This window comes from Ascaphus truei, chromosome 3 (assembly GCF_040206685.1).
Source record: "Ascaphus truei isolate aAscTru1 chromosome 3, aAscTru1.hap1, whole genome shotgun sequence".
Classification (NCBI taxonomy): domain Eukaryota; kingdom Metazoa; phylum Chordata; class Amphibia; order Anura; family Ascaphidae; genus Ascaphus; species Ascaphus truei.
Genome location: NC_134485.1, coordinates 169,544,493 through 169,561,566, shown reverse-complemented (window position 1 = coordinate 169,561,566; position 17,074 = coordinate 169,544,493). Strand labels below are relative to the sequence as shown.

The 17,074-nt window shown below is 52.5% G+C and overlaps 1 protein-coding gene across 2 annotated transcripts in view; it reads right to left on the bottom strand.

Annotated features, from left to right (window-relative positions):
• The window catches only part of KDM6A (lysine demethylase 6A), a 224,068-nt gene that overhangs the window by 163,202 nt on the left and 43,792 nt on the right, over positions 1 to 17,074 (bottom strand). For both annotated transcript variants that reach the window (XM_075589737.1, XM_075589739.1), the window contains exon 4: positions 1,864 to 1,913. In XM_075589737.1, the coding sequence (XP_075445852.1) occupies positions 1,864 to 1,913 (50 nt within the window). The remainder of the gene's footprint in view (positions 1 to 1,863; positions 1,914 to 17,074) is intronic.

The window sequence follows — 17,074 nt, the reverse complement described above, 5'->3', positions numbered from 1 at the left end:
TCAATTTAGGTACCTCTGTGTTCATATTTGTTACTGTGTGGGATGTTAACACAATAGCACTTCCACCTGGAGGACGTGAAATCAGTTATGTCAGAAATCAATGTCAGGCCAGTTTACAGTTTCCACATCCCAAAAATGTAAATAAAAAGTACATAAAATACCTGATATCTGTCAAGAGAAATATTTTTTCAAACATTATGTCTGGACCTTAGTTGAAGGGGGCAATTAAACTTGGTCTTCGAGTAACTACAATTATTTTGCTATTGAAAGGTGGCAGATATTTCACAGCTTGCAACTTAATATTTGAAAAGCTCAGTTTCACTTAGCTGGTGTATGTATATGTATTCACACATATATATACATATCCGTGCGTATAGACATATATATATATCCGTGCGTATAGATATATATACATACATCAATCTCACCATCTCCAGCCTAGTCGATCCACTGCTGGATAAAATCTTCCCCCTTCATTGTCCAGGTACTACGCTTCTAAGTCTCTCCTCCCCTTTGTTCCAACACATTTTCATCATCGCATCTTACTTTTTTTTTGCTTGTTGCCTTGGTCTTTTTTTAATTTCCCTTGGAATCCAGTCAAGAACCATCTTTGTCCAACGATGGTCATTTCATCTTGCGATATGTCCGGCCAGCTGCCATTTTAATTTGTTTACCCTTGTGATGTCAAACTATGGGTTGGCTCAAGAACCCAACCTTTGAGTGGTCTGAAGTTTCTGAATTATCTTCGCATTTACGGTCCAAGTTTCACATTTGTATATAGCACCTATGCTCTATTTGCTATATTCATCTCATACATTCTTGAGTTGGAAAAATATCTAAAAAGAAATTGCTACTATATTCCTTTAGCACAGGCCTGCACAACTCCAGTCCTCGAGGGCCGCAAACAGGCCAGGTTTTCAGGATATCCCTACGTCAGCACAGCTGGCTCAATTAGTGGCTCAGTCATACTGAGCCACTAATTGAGCCAGCTGTGCTGACGTAGGGATATCCTGAAAACCTGGCCTGTTTGCGGCCCTCGAGGACTGGAGTTGTGCAGGCCTGCTTTAGCACATAGGTGTGGACTACTAATTCGTTTTTAGTTTAAAAAATATACATTGTGTATCCTGGTATTTTAACTGGGTTGATTTGCCGTTTGTCTTTAAGATATATAGGAACAACGTTAATAATTGTAAATTATATATTACAGGGACAGGATGAATCGACTTTATTGAAAATATATGTATAGAGTGGACATCATCTTTAATTGGCAATAAGATAGCAAACCAACAACATTAAAACAGCAACCCTACCAGCTGACAAGTTTTTTCACTTGGTAACAATTGTTTCTTGATTGGACCATGCTAGTAATTCGCTCATTATCCTCAGAGATAACGTAACACGTTAAGACAATGAATTCAATACTACTTTTGCAAGCTTCTACATTCGATATTGCCTGCTGTCGAAAACATGCATTCACAACTATGGGGTCAATAAAAAATGCAAGCTGTGAAAACCAATGTAAAAAATTCATTGCTTATTTTCAAGACGTCAAATATTTGTATTGCAACATTATGTGTGTGTTAATGCGAACAAAAGCTGATCGTTGTTAGGATTCAGATTGCAAAAAGCTTGAGAATATAAATATACAGTAGTTGAACGTTAGTAAACCACATAATTTTTAATTAAGTGTTGAAAACAAAATGAAAGGAATTTCAATGTTACCAGTTATTTATTTTTTATTACAGTCTACTAATATGTTGCCTCAATAATAAAATAGGAAAACATGAAACATTTCACAAATGTAAAAATGCAACGGATACAGTTTAAATTATATATATATTTTTCACATCTAGTCATACAAACCTTCCAGTAGTCAGATTGTAAACTGTAGTACCTCTGGTATGCAGATAATGCTGTAAATGAAAAATAAATATTAGCGACATGATATGTTTTTCATACTTCAGAACATTAGCTACAATTTCTGCTCACAAAGGATGCATATAAAAAAAAATACAGCTCTTAAATTGGATGCATTTAAACTGCCTTATGCTGGTTAAAAGCAAACTTCCACTGTGGTTTTACACTTAAAAAAAAAAAAAAAAAACTGTTTATTACCTTTTGTTTTTCTTATTTTGTAACCTCACTTTTTCAAATGATTGGATGTATATTTGATTAAAAAAAATTGTAATAACTGAAATACTATATCAAACAATACAATAATATATAAATATATACATACATACACATCATAAGCCAGACTAGCCATTATAAAAATGTGGCTTACTGCACAGCCTTTAATCAACTTTGGTTATTGAAAGACAAACAATATAATATACTCTGTAATGACTAGAATGATCAACTCATTGACGGGAGAGTAACTGAGCGAGTGCAATTTACTTAATCAAGTAACAGATTACAGGTCAACAACATTTTAGCGGAAAAGAACTAAGACTACCTGGGTGAGTTTCCCAACAGAGCTCTGAACAGGCATGGGGAGTCAAATAATCCTGAATTTAAACCAACCATAAATGCGTTTTTAAGCTATTATAGTAATTATGGGTTTTCATAACCTCCATATAAATTTTTTTTTTTAAATGAGGAGAAAGCCAGAATTTACTACCCAAGTCCTGGAACCAACTGTATTGATTTTAGGAAGGCGCAAAAGTAGAAATAAGGGTTTCTTCAGGAGATCAAGGACTTTGAGAGAATAAGAGTGCACATATTTTGTCTAAATGCAAGCCAAACCACCTTCAGCTACAGTTGCCACAGACAGCAATCAGTAACTCATGGGGACAGGGGATAACTTAAAAATCTGTTTCATTTTCATAATAAATTGTGTTTTATTGCATGTCTATTAAAGCACATTCAAATATGATTATCTATGCAGTATTGCCCAATTCGCATCAGTAAGATTTCAACTACAGTTTTACAGTAAGGAAGTAAACTGCTTACAATAATTGTTATGCTATCGGTATATTAACATCCAGATTACCCATGTAGCAGACTGATAAATCTCTAATCAGAAAGATCACATGCATCCCACCATAATATAAGTTCAGAATCTTTTTGCTGCATCCCATTTCAAGACCATTTACAATACTTTGGTTTCACAAAAAATTTTTAAACATCTTTCAAAGTAGCAATCTAAGGCCCAGATCCCGAAAAGGGTGCAAAGCTTTAGGACACCTCAGCTGTCATCCATATGAATGGTAATGGTACTGGATGAGTATCAATGGCGCTAAACACATAAAAATAAAGTAAATGATATACAACCAGATTTGATGGAGAGAAGATCTCAGCGACGTTACCATTACTATTGTCTGACTGGGGGTCAGAGGTGTATCTAGGCTGCTACATTTTTTAAAATAATTTTTTTGTATATATATAAAGAAAAATTTTTTTTATATATATTTAATTCACTTTGATAGCATTTGTTTTGAGATATATATTAGTGTTAGCGCTACCTATTGTTTTTTATTTTTTATTCCATATGAATGGTAGTAAAGGTTTGCTAAAGCTTAGCATACTTTGTGGATCTGGGCCTTAGAGTTCAATTAGGGGCGATCTATTTTTGCTCTTCATTCTATATATTTAATTTTTAAGATGATTTTTATGACACACACACCCCGACACACACACACACACACACACACACACACACACACACACCCCTCTCCGACACCCCCCCCGACACAGACCCACCCCCCCCCCGACACAGACTCACACCCCCCCCCCGACACAGACCCACACCCCGCCAACACAGACACACACACAGACCCACACCCCCCCCTCCGACCCACCCACACACACACACACACACACACACACACCCCACAGACACACACACCTCCCCCGACAAAGATACACACACCCCCTTGACACAGACACACACACCCCCGGACACTGACACAATTTTCATAATTTTGGCTCTGTACGCCACCACAATGGATTTGAAATGAAACAACCGAGATGCAATAGAAGTGCAGACTTTCAGCTTTAATTCAAGGGGTTGAACAAAAATATCGTATGAAACGTTTAGGAATTGCAACCATTTTCATACACAGCCCCCTTATTTCAGGGGCTCAAATGTAATTGAACAAATTAACACAATCAGAAATAAAAGGTTCATTTTTAATACGGTCGAGAATCCTTTGCAGGCAATGCCTCCATGAAGTCTGGAACGCATGGACATTACCAAAGGCTGTGTTTCCTCCTTTGTGATGCTATGCCAGGCTTTACTGCAGCTGTCTTCAGTTGTTGTTTGTTCGTGGGTCTTCTTGCCTTAAGTTTTGTCTTCAGTAAGTGAAATGCATGCTCGATCAGGATGAGAACAGGTGATTGATTTAGCCATTGCAGAATATACCACTTCTTTGCCTTAAAAACTCCTGGGTTGCTTTTGCGGTCATTGTCCATCTGCAAAGTGAAGGGCCGTCCAATCAACGTCGCTGAATTTGGCTGAACTTGAGCAGACAATATATCCCTATACACTTCAGAATTCATCCGGCTGCTTCTGTCTTCTGTCACATCATAAATAAACACTAGTGACCCAGTGCCATTGTAAGCCATGCATGCCCATGCCATCACACTGCCTCCACTGTGTTTTACAGATGATGCGGTATGCTTAGGATCATGAACAGTTCCAAGCCTTTTCCATACTTTTTTCTTCTCATCATTCTGGTACAGGTTGATCTTAGTTTTATCTGTCCAAAGAATGCGGTTCCAGAACTGGGCTGGCTTTTTTAGAGATTGTTTGGCAAAGTCTAATCTGGCCTTTCTATTCTTGAGGCTTATGAATGGTTTGCACCTTGTGTTGAACCCTCTATATTTGCTCTCGTAAAGTCTTCTTTATGGTGCTGCGAGGCGCAGGGGAGGGGGGGTGGTGAGAGAGTTCTGGGAGGCGCAGGGGGAGAGGCGCAGGGGGACAGGGTTCTGGGAGGCGCAGGGGGACAGGGTTCTGGGAGGCGCAGGGGGACAGGGTTCTGGGAGGCGCAGGGGGACAGGGTTCTGGGAGGCGCAGGGGGACAGGGTTCTGGGAGGCGCAGGGGGGGGAGAGTTCTGGGAGGCGCAGGGGGACAGGGTTCTGGGAGGCGCAGGGGAGGGAGAGTTCTGGGAGGAGCAGGGGGGGGAGAGTTCTGGGAGGCGCAGGGGGGGAGAGTTCTGGGAGGCGCAGGGGGGGAGAGTTCTGGGAGGCGCAGGGGGGGAGAGTTCTGGGAGGCGCAGGGGGGGAGAGTTCTGGGGGGAGAGTTCTGGGAGGCGCAGGGGGGGAGAGTTCTGGGGGGAGAGTTCTGGGAGGCGCAGGGGGGGAGAGTTCTGGGGGGAGAGTTCTGGGAGGCGCAGGGGGGGAGAGTTCTGGGAGGCGCAGGGGGGGAGAGTTCTGGGAGGCGCAGGGGGGGAGAGTTCTGGGAGGCGCAGGGGGGGAGAGTTCTGGGAGGCGCAGGGGGGGAGAGTTCTGGGAGGCGCAGGGGGGGAGAGTTCTGGGAGGCGCAGGGGGGGAGAGTTCTGGGAGGCGCAGGGGGGGAGAGTTCTGGGAGGCGCAGGGGGGGAGAGTTCTGGGAGGCGCAGGGGGGGAGAGTTCTGGGAGGCGCAGGGGGGGAGAGTTCTGGGAGGCGCAGGGGGGGAGAGTTCTGGGAGGCGCAGGGGGGGAGAGTTCTGGGAGGCGCAGGGGGGGAGAGTTCTGGGAGGCGCAGGGGGGGAGAGTTCTGGGAGGCGCAGGGGGGGAGAGTTCTGGGAGGCGCAGGGGGGGAGAGTTCTGGGAGGCGCAGGGGGGGAGAGTTCTGGGAGGCGCAGGGGGGGAGAGTTCTGGGAGGCGCAGGGGGGGAGAGTTCTGGGAGGCGCAGGGGGGGAGAGTTCTGGGAGGCGCAGGGGGGGAGAGTTCTGGGAGGCGCAGGGGGGGAGAGTTCTGGGAGGCGCAGGGGGGGAGAGTTCTGGGAGGCGCAGGGGGGGAGAGTTCTGGGAGGCGCAGGGGGGGAGAGTTCTGGGAGGCGCAGGGGGGGAGAGTTCTGGGAGGCGCAGGGGGGGAGAGTTCTGGGAGGCGCAGGGGGGGAGAGTTCTGGGAGGCGCAGGGGGGGAGAGTTCTGGGAGGCGCAGGGGGGGAGAGTTCTGGGAGGCGCAGGGGGGGAGAGTTCTGGGAGGCGCAGGGGGGGAGAGTTCTGGGAGGCGCAGGGGGGGAGAGTTCTGGGAGGCGCAGGGGGGGAGAGTTCTGGGAGGCGCAGGGGGGGAGAGTTCTGGGAGGCGCAGGGGGGGAGAGTTCTGGGAGGCGCAGGGGGGGAGAGTTCTGGGAGGCGCAGGGGGGGAGAGTTCTGGGAGGCGCAGGGGGGGAGAGTTCTGGGAGGCGCAGGGGGGGAGAGTTCTGGGAGGCGCAGGGGGGGAGAGTTCTGGGAGGCGCAGGGGGGGAGAGTTCTGGGAGGCGCAGGGGGGGAGAGTTCTGGGAGGCGCAGGGGGGGAGAGTTCTGGGAGGCGCAGGGGGGGAGAGTTCTGGGAGGCGCAGGGGGGGAGAGTTCTGGGAGGCGCAGGGGGGGAGAGTTCTGGGAGGCGCAGGGGGGGAGAGTTCTGGGAGGCGCAGGGGGGGAGAGTTCTGGGAGGCGCAGGGGGGGAGAGTTCTGGGAGGCGCAGGGGGGGAGAGTTCTGGGAGGCGCAGGGGGGGAGAGTTCTGGGAGGCGCAGGGGGGGAGAGTTCTGGGAGGCGCAGGGGGGGAGAGTTCTGGGAGGCGCAGGGGGGGAGAGTTCTGGGAGGCGCAGGGGGGGAGAGTTCTGGGAGGCGCAGGGGGGGAGAGTTCTGGGAGGCGCAGGGGGGGAGAGTTCTGGGAGGCGCAGGGGGGGAGAGTTCTGGGAGGCGCAGGGGGGGAGAGTTCTGGGAGGCGCAGGGGGGGAGAGTTCTGGGAGGCGCAGGGGGGGAGAGTTCTGGGAGGCGCAGGGGGGGAGAGTTCTGGGAGGCGCAGGGGGGGAGAGTTCTGGGAGGCGCAGGGGGGGAGAGTTCTGGGAGGCGCAGGGGGGGAGAGTTCTGGGAGGCGCAGGGGGGGAGAGTTCTGGGAGGTGCAGGGGGGGAGAGTTCTGGGAGGTGCAGGGGGGGAGAGTTCTGGGAGGTGCAGGGGGGGAGAGTTCTGGGAGGTGCAGGGGGGGAGAGTTCTGGGAGGTGCAGGGGGGGAGAGTTCTGGGAGGTGCAGGGGGGGAGAGTTCTGGGAGGTGCAGGGGGGGAGAGTTCTGGGAGGTGCAGGGGGGGAGAGTTCTGGGAGGTGCAGGGGGGGAGTGTTCTGGGAGGTGCAGGGGGGGAGAGTTCTGGGAGGTGCAGGGGGGGAGAGTTCTGGGAGGTGCAGGGGGGGAGAGTTCTGGGAGGTGCAGGGGGGGAGAGTTCTGGGAGGTGCAGGGGGGGAGAGTTCTGGGAGGTGCAGGGGGGGAGAGTTCTGGGAGGTGCAGGGGGGGAGAGTTCTGGGAGGTGCAGGGGGGGAGAGTTCTGGGAGGTGCAGGGGGGGAGAGTTCTGGGAGGTGCAGGGGGGGAGAGTTCTGGGAGGTGCAGGGGGGGAGAGTTCTGGGAGGTGCAGGGGGGGGAGAGTTCTGGGAGGTGCAGGGGGGGAGAGTTCTGGGAGGTGCAGGGGGGGAGAGTTCTGGGAGGCGCAGGGGGGGGGGGAGTTCTGGGAGGCGCAGGGGGGGGAGAGTTCTGGGAGGCGCGGGGTGGGAGAGTTCTGGGAGGCGCAGGGGGGGGAGAGTTCTGGGAGGCGCAGGGGGGGGAGAGTTCTGGGAGGCGCAGGGGGGGGAGAGTTCTGGGAGGCGCAGGGGGGGGAGAGTTCTGGGAGGCGCAGGGGGGGGAGAGTTCTGGGAGGCGCAGGGGGGGAGAGTTCTGGGAGGCGCAGGGGGGGAGAGTTCTGGGAGGCGCAGGGGGGGAGAGTTCTGGGAGGCGCAGGGGGGGAGAGTTCTGGGAGGCGCAGGGGGGGAGAGTTCTGGGAGGCGCAGGGGGGGAGAGTTCTGGGAGGCGCAGGGGGGGAGAGTTCTGGGAGGCGCAGGGGGGGAGAGTTCTGGGAGGCGCAGGGGGGGAGAGTTCTGGGAGGCGCAGGGGGGGAGAGTTCTGGGAGGCGCAGGGGGGGAGAGTTCTGGGAGGAGCAGGGGGGAGAGTTCTGGGAGGAGCAGGGGGGGAGAGTTCTGGGAGGCGCAGGGGGGGAGAGTTCTGGGAGGCGCAGGGGGAAAGACTTCTGGGAGGCGCAGGGGGAAAGACTTCTGGGAGGCGCAGGGGGAAAGACTTCTGGGAGGCGCAGGGGGAAAGACTTCTGGGAGGCGCAGGGGGGAGAAGAATTCTGGGAGGTGCAGGTGGGAGAAGAGTTCTGGGAGGTGCAGGGGGGGAAAAGAGTTCTGGGAGGCGCAGGGGGAAAGACTTCTGGGAGGCGCAGGGGGAAAGACTTCTGGGAGGCGCAGGGGGAAAGACTTCTGGGAGGCGCAGGGGGAAAGACTTCTGGGAGGCGCAGGGGGGAGAAGAATTCTGGGAGGTGCAGGTGGGAGAAGAGTTCTGGGAGGTGCAGGGGGGGAAAAGAGTTCTGGGAGGTGCAGGGGGGAGAAGAGTTCTGGGAGGTGCAGGGGGGAGAAGAGTTCTGGGAGGTGCAGGGGGGAGAAGAGTTCTGGGAGGTGCAGGGGGGAGAAGAGTTCTGGGAGGTTCAGGGGGGGAGAAGAGTTCTGGGAGGTGCAGGGGGGAGAAGAGTTCTGGGAGGTGCAGGGGGGGGAAGAGTGCTGTGAGGAGCAGGGGGGGGTGAAGAGTGCTGTGAGGTGCAGGGGGGGGGAGAAGAGTACTGTGAGGTGCAGGGGGGGAAGAAGAGTGCTGTGAGGTGCAGGGGGGAGAGAAGAGTGCTGTGAGGTGCAGGGGGGGAGAGAAGAGTGCTGTGAGGTGCAGGGGGGAGAGAAGAGTGCTGTGAGGTGCAGGGGGGAGAGAAGAGTGCTGTGAGGTGCAGGGGAGGAGAAGAGTGCTGTGAGGTGCAGGGGGGGAGAAGAGTGCTGTGAGGTGCAGGGGGGGAGAAGAGTGCTGTGAGGTGCAGGGGGGAGAAGAGTGCTGTGAGGTGCAGGGGGGAGAAGAGTGCTGTGAGGTGCAGGGGGGAGAAGAGTGCTGTGAGGTGCAGGGGAGAGTGATGTGTGGAGCTGTGAAGGGGGGTGTAGAGGGAGAAAGGGGTGGCACGGTATTAAAGGGGTTGCACCCCATATGGCCATCCCCTGACCTCACCAGAGAGACAAGGGGTTAACTGGACTACGGTCCAGGGATGAGGTTTGCACCTTATTATACCTTGAAAATGTATGTTCCCCTGTTCCCATGTTTCATTATAAGCATGTATATTAATGTTTTAAAGTGCATTTCTGTATCTCCAATTCTGGAGGTCGCAGAGAGTTCATATTTGGTCAATATGTGGAGTCACTGTAGGCATTAAAAACTGGCAAAGATCAACACACTGAGCCCACCAGAATGGAACTTATTAATAAGTGTAGATATTAAAGTGTATATGTATTTTATTTTGGATCTGTTCTGAAAATACAGACGCCATTTGCTAGGCTAATAAGTCATGAAGGGCAGACGGCTGAGTAGCCTAAGCACGGTGATCAAAAGTAACTGCCTTGATTGTTACCCAATGTCTAGGGATTAAGTATTAGTCAATCTACAAACTCTGCCAGTCTAATTGTTACCTGAGGGCATGGGTTAGTCTGTTAGTTTGTGTCTCCACATTAGAGAGTGGATACAGATAATTGTTCACCAATAGGCTGTGTTCAATGTTAAGAATAGGGTTGCACAGGTATATAAACTGTGTCAACCCTACAGTTTTTAGTTGTGCTGGATTGCTGGAGTTGTGCTTCGGATACCACCTGGAATGTCACTGGATTGATGGAGAATTGCTATTGGATACTTCTCCATTCCCCAACCCTAAGTAAGTGTTATCTTCTTGCCTGTTAATTGTACTATATTGCTGTGTTCACCTTATTTAAGGAATAAATTATATTTTATTCTATCTAAGCCTCGTTCAGTTCAACCTAGATATTTGGTGTTCATTATATCTTGTCATAAGCTACCGTGACAAGCTCTATAATTAACTGGTGGCAAGCGGTGGGATTGAACTGGACCTGTGTTACAGTATACTGCGGGATACTGTAACATAGTAGGAACTTGATGGTAATTGCAAGTTCCTGGGACTAAAGATATTGAACACACAGTAGTGCAACAGTTAACACAAGTTGTAACACCACCTCACTGCTGAGACTGAACCATGAGCGAGGCTGAAGGCTCATCCAACATGTGGACCCGAGCTCAGCTGAAGGACAAGTGCAGTGAATATGGACTGCCCTATGAGAACCAGGAGGTCGCAGACATGGTTGACGCAATCGGTGACTATGAGGCCCGGCTTGCAGAGCCTCAGGATACGGCTCAGCTTGCCCTTTTACAGCCACCCGGAGATCAGGGAAGGAACCCAGTGCCGGGGCGGCGGAATCTCGGGGAGGGAACGATTGCACCTCCCGGGAGCAGTGCAACAGGAGGGGTACTGGTTGCTGCGGCTACCAGTCAGTTCACCCCTGAAATGTTGGCACTGATTACTGCGTGGGGAGACAGAGGGTCACCGGAGGAGCTGCTGCAGTTTATCACTATGGCAGTGAACAGACCCACTTATTGCCCCCCTGTCCAACACAACACAGATGAACTCAAACTGGACCAGCACAGTCTCACCAAGTTCGTGGAAGGCACTGACCAGATTGACAGTTTCTTAAAGAACTTTGAAACGCAGTGCCGGCGGTACAAAGTGCTTCCCCAGCATAGGGTTGCACGTTTGGACCCCTTACTGTCCGGATTGGCTAAGCAGACAATGATGGCGCTTCCAGATGAGTATGCTGATGACTACGAACACCTGAAAGAACTGTTATTGTTTCAGTACGGTTTAACCCTGAAGCCTACCGGGGTAAATTCCGGCAGGAAGAGAGGCAGCCCCAGGAGTCCTATGTTACCTACGTGACCCGCATGGCTTTGTACGGGATACGCTGGGTGGAGGGCTATGAGGCACGGACTTACAAACGCCTGCTGGACCTCATCTTTCAGGAGCAGCTCATGGAGCAGTGCCCGCCGGCGGTGAGGGCTTGGGTGTACGAAAGAAGCCCAAGACTTACCAGGAGGCGGTGAGGCTTGCAGACGACTATGTGGCCAGCCGAGCCCTGATGACCGCCAAACCAGTAGCCAAGGCGGCGGTGGCGGCGGCAACGGTCAGAAAGTCTGCCAATACCCCCCAATGGACTCAGAGACCGCCTGCGGGCAGCAGTCCACCGAAGGCGGGGGAGCTCCGGCACAAGCGCCGGTGCTACAACTGCAACACCGCCCTGGTCACATCAGACCAGATTGCCCGGAACCCCTGCGTTCCAGCGGACCCCATCAGGGGCAACGCACCCCAGCTGCGAAGCCGGTAGCTCGCGTGCGGGTGGCTTCCACCACAGACTCCGGACCGGTCCTGGAGACAACTCCCAGCGAGACGTTCCATGCCACACCCTGTCCCGGTTTCATCGGTGCCTACAGCCAGGAGCGGAGGACATCTCAGCGCGGACCTGCAGCAGACGGCCGGCCGGAGCAGACATCTCACCCCCGGTCACAGTCGGTGACCGGCAAGCAGTCGGCTTTCTGGATTCAGGAGCTGCAGTGACCCTGGTCCGACCTGATATGGTCCGGCCAGAAGAATTGATCCCAGGTCCTGGGATACAGATCACTGTGGCCGACGGAGAGCCACGTTACTTGCAAGTGGCCAGAATCTTTTTGGATTGGGGGGAGGGCCAAGGTGTGCGGGAGGTGGGGGTTTTTACCCGGTTTGGATGCCGATGTTCTTCTTGCAAACGATCTGGGACCGATGACCTGCACCTATGACTGAGTGCACAAGCCAACTGCAGTGGCGGCGGTTACCCGGAGCCAGACAGCGGCAATGGCGGCGGCGCCAGTCCCCCAGCCTTTGGGACCAACGTTAGCGGAGGGCGCAGAGGAGCCCGGGGAGGTAAGCCAGGATCAGTTGCAACCACAGACTGACTTACTGTTCCCCCTCACCCTTTCCCCATTCTCCAGACAATGACCTGACTGGGGGGTGGCCAGAATTAGGAGCCCAGTTTAGGGAGGCAGTGAAGACAGACCCTACCCTGGCCGGCGTGAGACTTCGGGCGTCCGAATCTCAGGCAGGGGAAGGCGCTGAGCACTGCGTATGGTATAAGGGACTCCTGTATAGAGAAGAAGGGAACCCAGGGATAGAGGAGGGATTGACTGGTAAGCGACAGCTAGTAGTACCCCAGGGGTACCGACAGCAACTGTTACGGGTAGCTTACTCTATTCCGTTAGCGGGACATCAGGTGGTCAACAGAACGCCAGCCCGGTTATTACAGCGTTACTACTGGCCCGGGGGCATCTCGAGATGTGGGCAATTTCTGCATCTCTTGTGATGCCTGCCGGCGAGTGGGGGGGGTAAGGCGGGCGACCGTGTGAAGGCACCCCTGAAACCCCTACCGATAATAGGGGAACCCTTCCAAAAAGTAGCGATGGATCTTGTAGGACCCCTTATGATTTCTAGCAGGCAGGGAAACACTGTGGAGCAGGTGGCGATAGGGGCACAGTTGAGTGCTAGGCAGAAGGGAGAAGCCAGGGACATGCTAGCTAAGTATGGGGCCCCTCTTCACTGACATGCCAGGGACCACACATCTCACAAAACACCCAGTGTTCACAGGGGACCTGCAGCCTCTGCATAAGCACGCTTATAGAGTGTCAGCAGAGGTCAAGACCAGTATGGAGAGGGAGATAGAGGAGATGCTGACCCTAGGGGTTATTACTCCGTCCCAGAGTCCTTGGGCAAGTCCGGTAGTCCCTAGTTCCTAAGAAGGACAAGACCACCCGGTTTTGTATGGACTACCGCTTGCTCAACGCTGGGACGGTGTCAGATGCCTATCCCATGCCCCGAATGGATGAGTTACTAGATGAACTCGCGGGGGCAAAGTATCTGACCACTATGGATTTGAGCAAAGGCTATTGGCAAATCCCACTGACCCTGGAGGCTAGGGAGAAGTCAGCATTCATCACTCCAAGTGCTAGGGCTTACTTAGATGACACTGCTGTCTTTAGTAATTCCTGGGACTCCCATTTAGGACATGTAGCTGCGGTGCTAGATAAGATCAGGGAGGCTGGGCTTACCTTGAAACCCACTAAGTGTATGGTAGGGATGGCAGAGGTCTTGTACTTAGGGCACAGGGTGGGTGGAGGGCACCTCAAACCAGAGCCAGCCAAGGTAGAAGCCATAGTTCAATGGCCTGTTCCAAAGACCAAAAAACAGGACCTGGCCACTGCAGGGTACTATAGGAAGTTTGTCCCCACAGTACAGCGCCGTGGCCAAACCCCTGACTGATTTGACTAAGAAGCAACTGCTTGTGCTTATCACCTGGACTCCTGCCTGTGAAACTGCTTTCCAGGCACTGGAAACTGCGCTTGCTGGGGCCCCCATACTGGCTGCCCCAGACTATACCAAACATTTCCTCATACAGACTGATGCCTCGGACTATGGCATTGGGGCTGTGTTGAGCCAAGTGGGGGACGACGGTAGAAAGCACCCTGTGGTGTACCTCAGCCGAAAACTACTTCCCAGAGAGGTGGCCTATGCCACCATTGAAAAAGAGTGCTTGGCCATTGTGTGGGCACTCAAAAAACTCAGCCCTATGTGTATGGAAGGGCTTTCACGGTCCTCAGAGACCACAACACCCTGAGTTGGCTGCAGAGGGCATCAGGGGAGAATGCCAAGTTGCTAAGGTGGAGCTTGGCCTTGCAAGAGTTTGAGTTTACTATTCAGCACAAAAAGGGTAGTGAAAACAGCAATGCTGGTGGACTTTCACGTCAGGACTATCCCTCTGAGACTGAGTTCGTTAAGGGTGCCAGCAGTGCCCCCACTCCCCGTTAGGGCCAGTGGGCCACAGGTAACCCATTAACAAGGGGAGGTGTAGAGGGAGAAAGGGGGTGGCCCTGTATTAAAGGGGTTGCACCCCATATGGCCATCCCCTGACCTCACCAGAGACAAGGGGTTAACTGGACTGCGGTCCAGGGATGAGGTTTGCACCTTATTATACCTTGAAAATGTATGTTCCCCTGTTCCCATGTTTCATTATAAGCATGTATATTAATGTTTTAAAGTGCATTTCTGTATCTCCAATTCTGGAGTTCGCAGAGAGTTCATATTTGGCCAATATGTGGAGTCACTGTAGGCATTAAAAACTGGCAAAGATCGACACACTGAGCCCACCAGAATGGAACTTATTAATATGTGTAGATATTAAAGTGTATATGTATTTTATTTTGGATCTGTTCTGAAAATACAGACGCCATTTGCTAGGCTAATAAGTCATGAAGGGCAGACGGCTGAGTAGCCTAAGCACGGTGATCAAAAAGTAACTGCCTTGATTGTTAACCAATGTCTAGGTATTAGTCAATCAACAAACTCTGCCAGTCTAATTGTTACCTGAGGGCATGGGTTAGTCTGTTAGTTTGTGTCTCCACATTAGAGAGTGGATACAGATAACATTGAACACAGCCTATTGGTGAACAATTAAGAATAGGGTTGCACAGGTATATAAACTGTGTCAACCCTACAGTTTTGAGTTGTGCTGGATTGCTGGAGTTGTGTTTTGATACCACCTGGAATGTCACTGGATTGATGGAGAATTGCTATTGGATACTTCTCCATTCCCCAACCCTAAGTAAGTGTTATCTTCTTGCCTGTTAATTGTACTATATTGCTGTGTTCACCTTATTTAAGGAATAAATTATATTTTATTATATCTAAGCCTCGTTCAGTTCAACCCAGATATTTGGTGTTCATTATATCTTGTCATAAGCTACCGTGACAGGGGGAAATGGAGCTTAACAGGGGGGGGGGGGGGGGGGAGCTGTGAACGGCGGCGGATCGCCGCTGTGAACGAGGGGGGGGGAACGGAGCTATGAGCGGTGGGGGGTCGCAGCTGTGAACGAGGAGGCGGGGGGGGAACGGAGCTGTAATATATATATGAAGAAGTCGGCGCAACAGCTGACGAAACAGCGTAGGTTCGCGTCATCAATGTCCGACAGCTGACTGTGAGAGGAGTGCCTAATCGCATGTGAGGAGTGAGAGCAACTATTTCAGTTATATTGTCGGAACAAAGTTGAAGGCTGCATTTGTCTGTCTGTCTGAGTCTGACATCAAGCAGAGACACAAGTGAATATTCAATTTGAACTAATACAGCTGTCTTGTGTGAGGGGGTAATCCAGGAAGTGGAAGTGTAACAGCAACACATGTTCATCTCCAGCGTGATTTCGTTGGTGTGCTGACGGAGGGACGCGGAGACCCCTGTGGTCATTGCGGTTACATCCTTTGGTGAGACCATTCCTTAATCCCTTGCCTATGCTATTTGCTTACCCCCCTTCACCATCTATAGAGGTCAATATCAGCCTGATTTTTCCACATTTGCATTCACAATCTATCATCTGACGGGTCAATTACCTCTCCCCATTTGTTGCTCCAGTCATTTGCTACCAATCGAGTGACAATTCCTCCCACATCTCACTGCCTCCTACATTTGCGCTAATGGACATTTTTTGGTCACATTTCCCTTCTTTATTTTCACTGAGTGAGAATCTGAGTGTGTGAGTGAGTGTGAGTGTCTGTGAGTGAGAATCTGTGAGTGAGTGAGAGTGTCTGTGAGTGAGAGAGTGTGAGGGTCTGTGAGTGAGAGAGTGTGAGTGTCTGTGAGTGAGAGAGTGTGAGTGTCTGTGAGTGAGAGAGTGTGAGTGTCTGTGAGTGAGAGAGTGTGAGTGTGAGTGTCTGTGAGTGAGAGAGTGTGAGTGTGAGTGTCTGTGAGTGAGAGAGTTTGAGTGTGTGAGTGAGAGAGTTTGAGTGTGTGAGTGAGAGAGTTTGAGTGTGTGAGTGAGAGAGTGTGAGCGTCTGTGAGTGAGAGAGTGTGAGCGTCTGTGAGTGAGAGAGTGTGAGCGTCTGTGAGTGAGAGAGTGTGAGCGTCTGTGAGTGAGAGAGTGTGAGCGTCTGTGAGTGAGAGTGTGAGCGTCTGTGTGAGAGAGTGTGAGCGTCTGTGAGTGAGAGAGTGTGAGTGTCTGTGAGTGAGAGAGTGTGAGTGTCTGTGAGTGAGAGAGTGTGAGTGTCTGTGAGTGAGAGAGTGTGAGTGTGTCTGTGAGTGAGAGTGTGAGTGTCTGTGAGTGAGAGTGTGAGTGTGTCTGTGAGTGAGTGTGAGTGTCTGTGAGTGAGAGTGTGAGTGTGTCTGTGAGTGAGAGTGTGAGTGTCTGAGTGAGAATCTGTGAGTGAGAGCGTCTGTGAGTGAGAGCGTCTGTGAGTGAGAGCGTCTGTGAGTGAGAGCGTCTGTGAGTGAGAGCGTCTGTGAGTGAGAGCGTCTGTGAGTGAGAGCGTCTGTGAGTGAGAGCGTCTGTGAGTGAGAGCGTCTGTGAGTGAGAGCGTCTGTGAGCGTGCGCGCGTCTGTGAACGTGCGCGCGTCTGTGAGCGTGCGAGCGTCTGTGAGCGTGCGAGCGTCTGTGAGCGTGCGCGCGTCTGTGAGCGTGCGCGCGTCTGTGAGCGTGCGCGCGTCTGTGAGCGCGCTGCGCGCGGGAGCGTGGAGCGCGCGCGCGGGAGCGTGGAGCGCGCGCGCGGGAGCGTGGAGCGCGCGTGCGGGAGGCGAGCGAGCGCATGTGCGAGCGGGCGGGCGAGCGCATGTGCGAGCGGGCGGGCGAGCGTATGTGCGAGCGGGGGCGGCCGAGCGTATGTGAGCGGGCGCGCGTCTGTGAGCGGTGCGCGCGTCTGTGAACGTGCGCGCGTCTGAGCGGGGCGCGCGTCTGTGAGCGCGCGCGCGGGAGCGTGGAGCGCGCGGGAGCGTGGAGCGCGCGTGCGGGAGCGTGGAGCGCGCGTGCGGGAGCGTGGAGCGCGCGTGCGGGGAGCGAGCGCATGTGCGAGCGGGGCGAGCGCATGTGCGAGCGGGGCGGGCGAGCGTATGTGCGAGCGGAGCGGCCGAGCGTCTGTGAGCGGGCGGGCGTCTGTGAGCGGGCGGGCGTCTGTGAGCGCGCGCGCGGGGAGCGTGGAGCGCGCGGG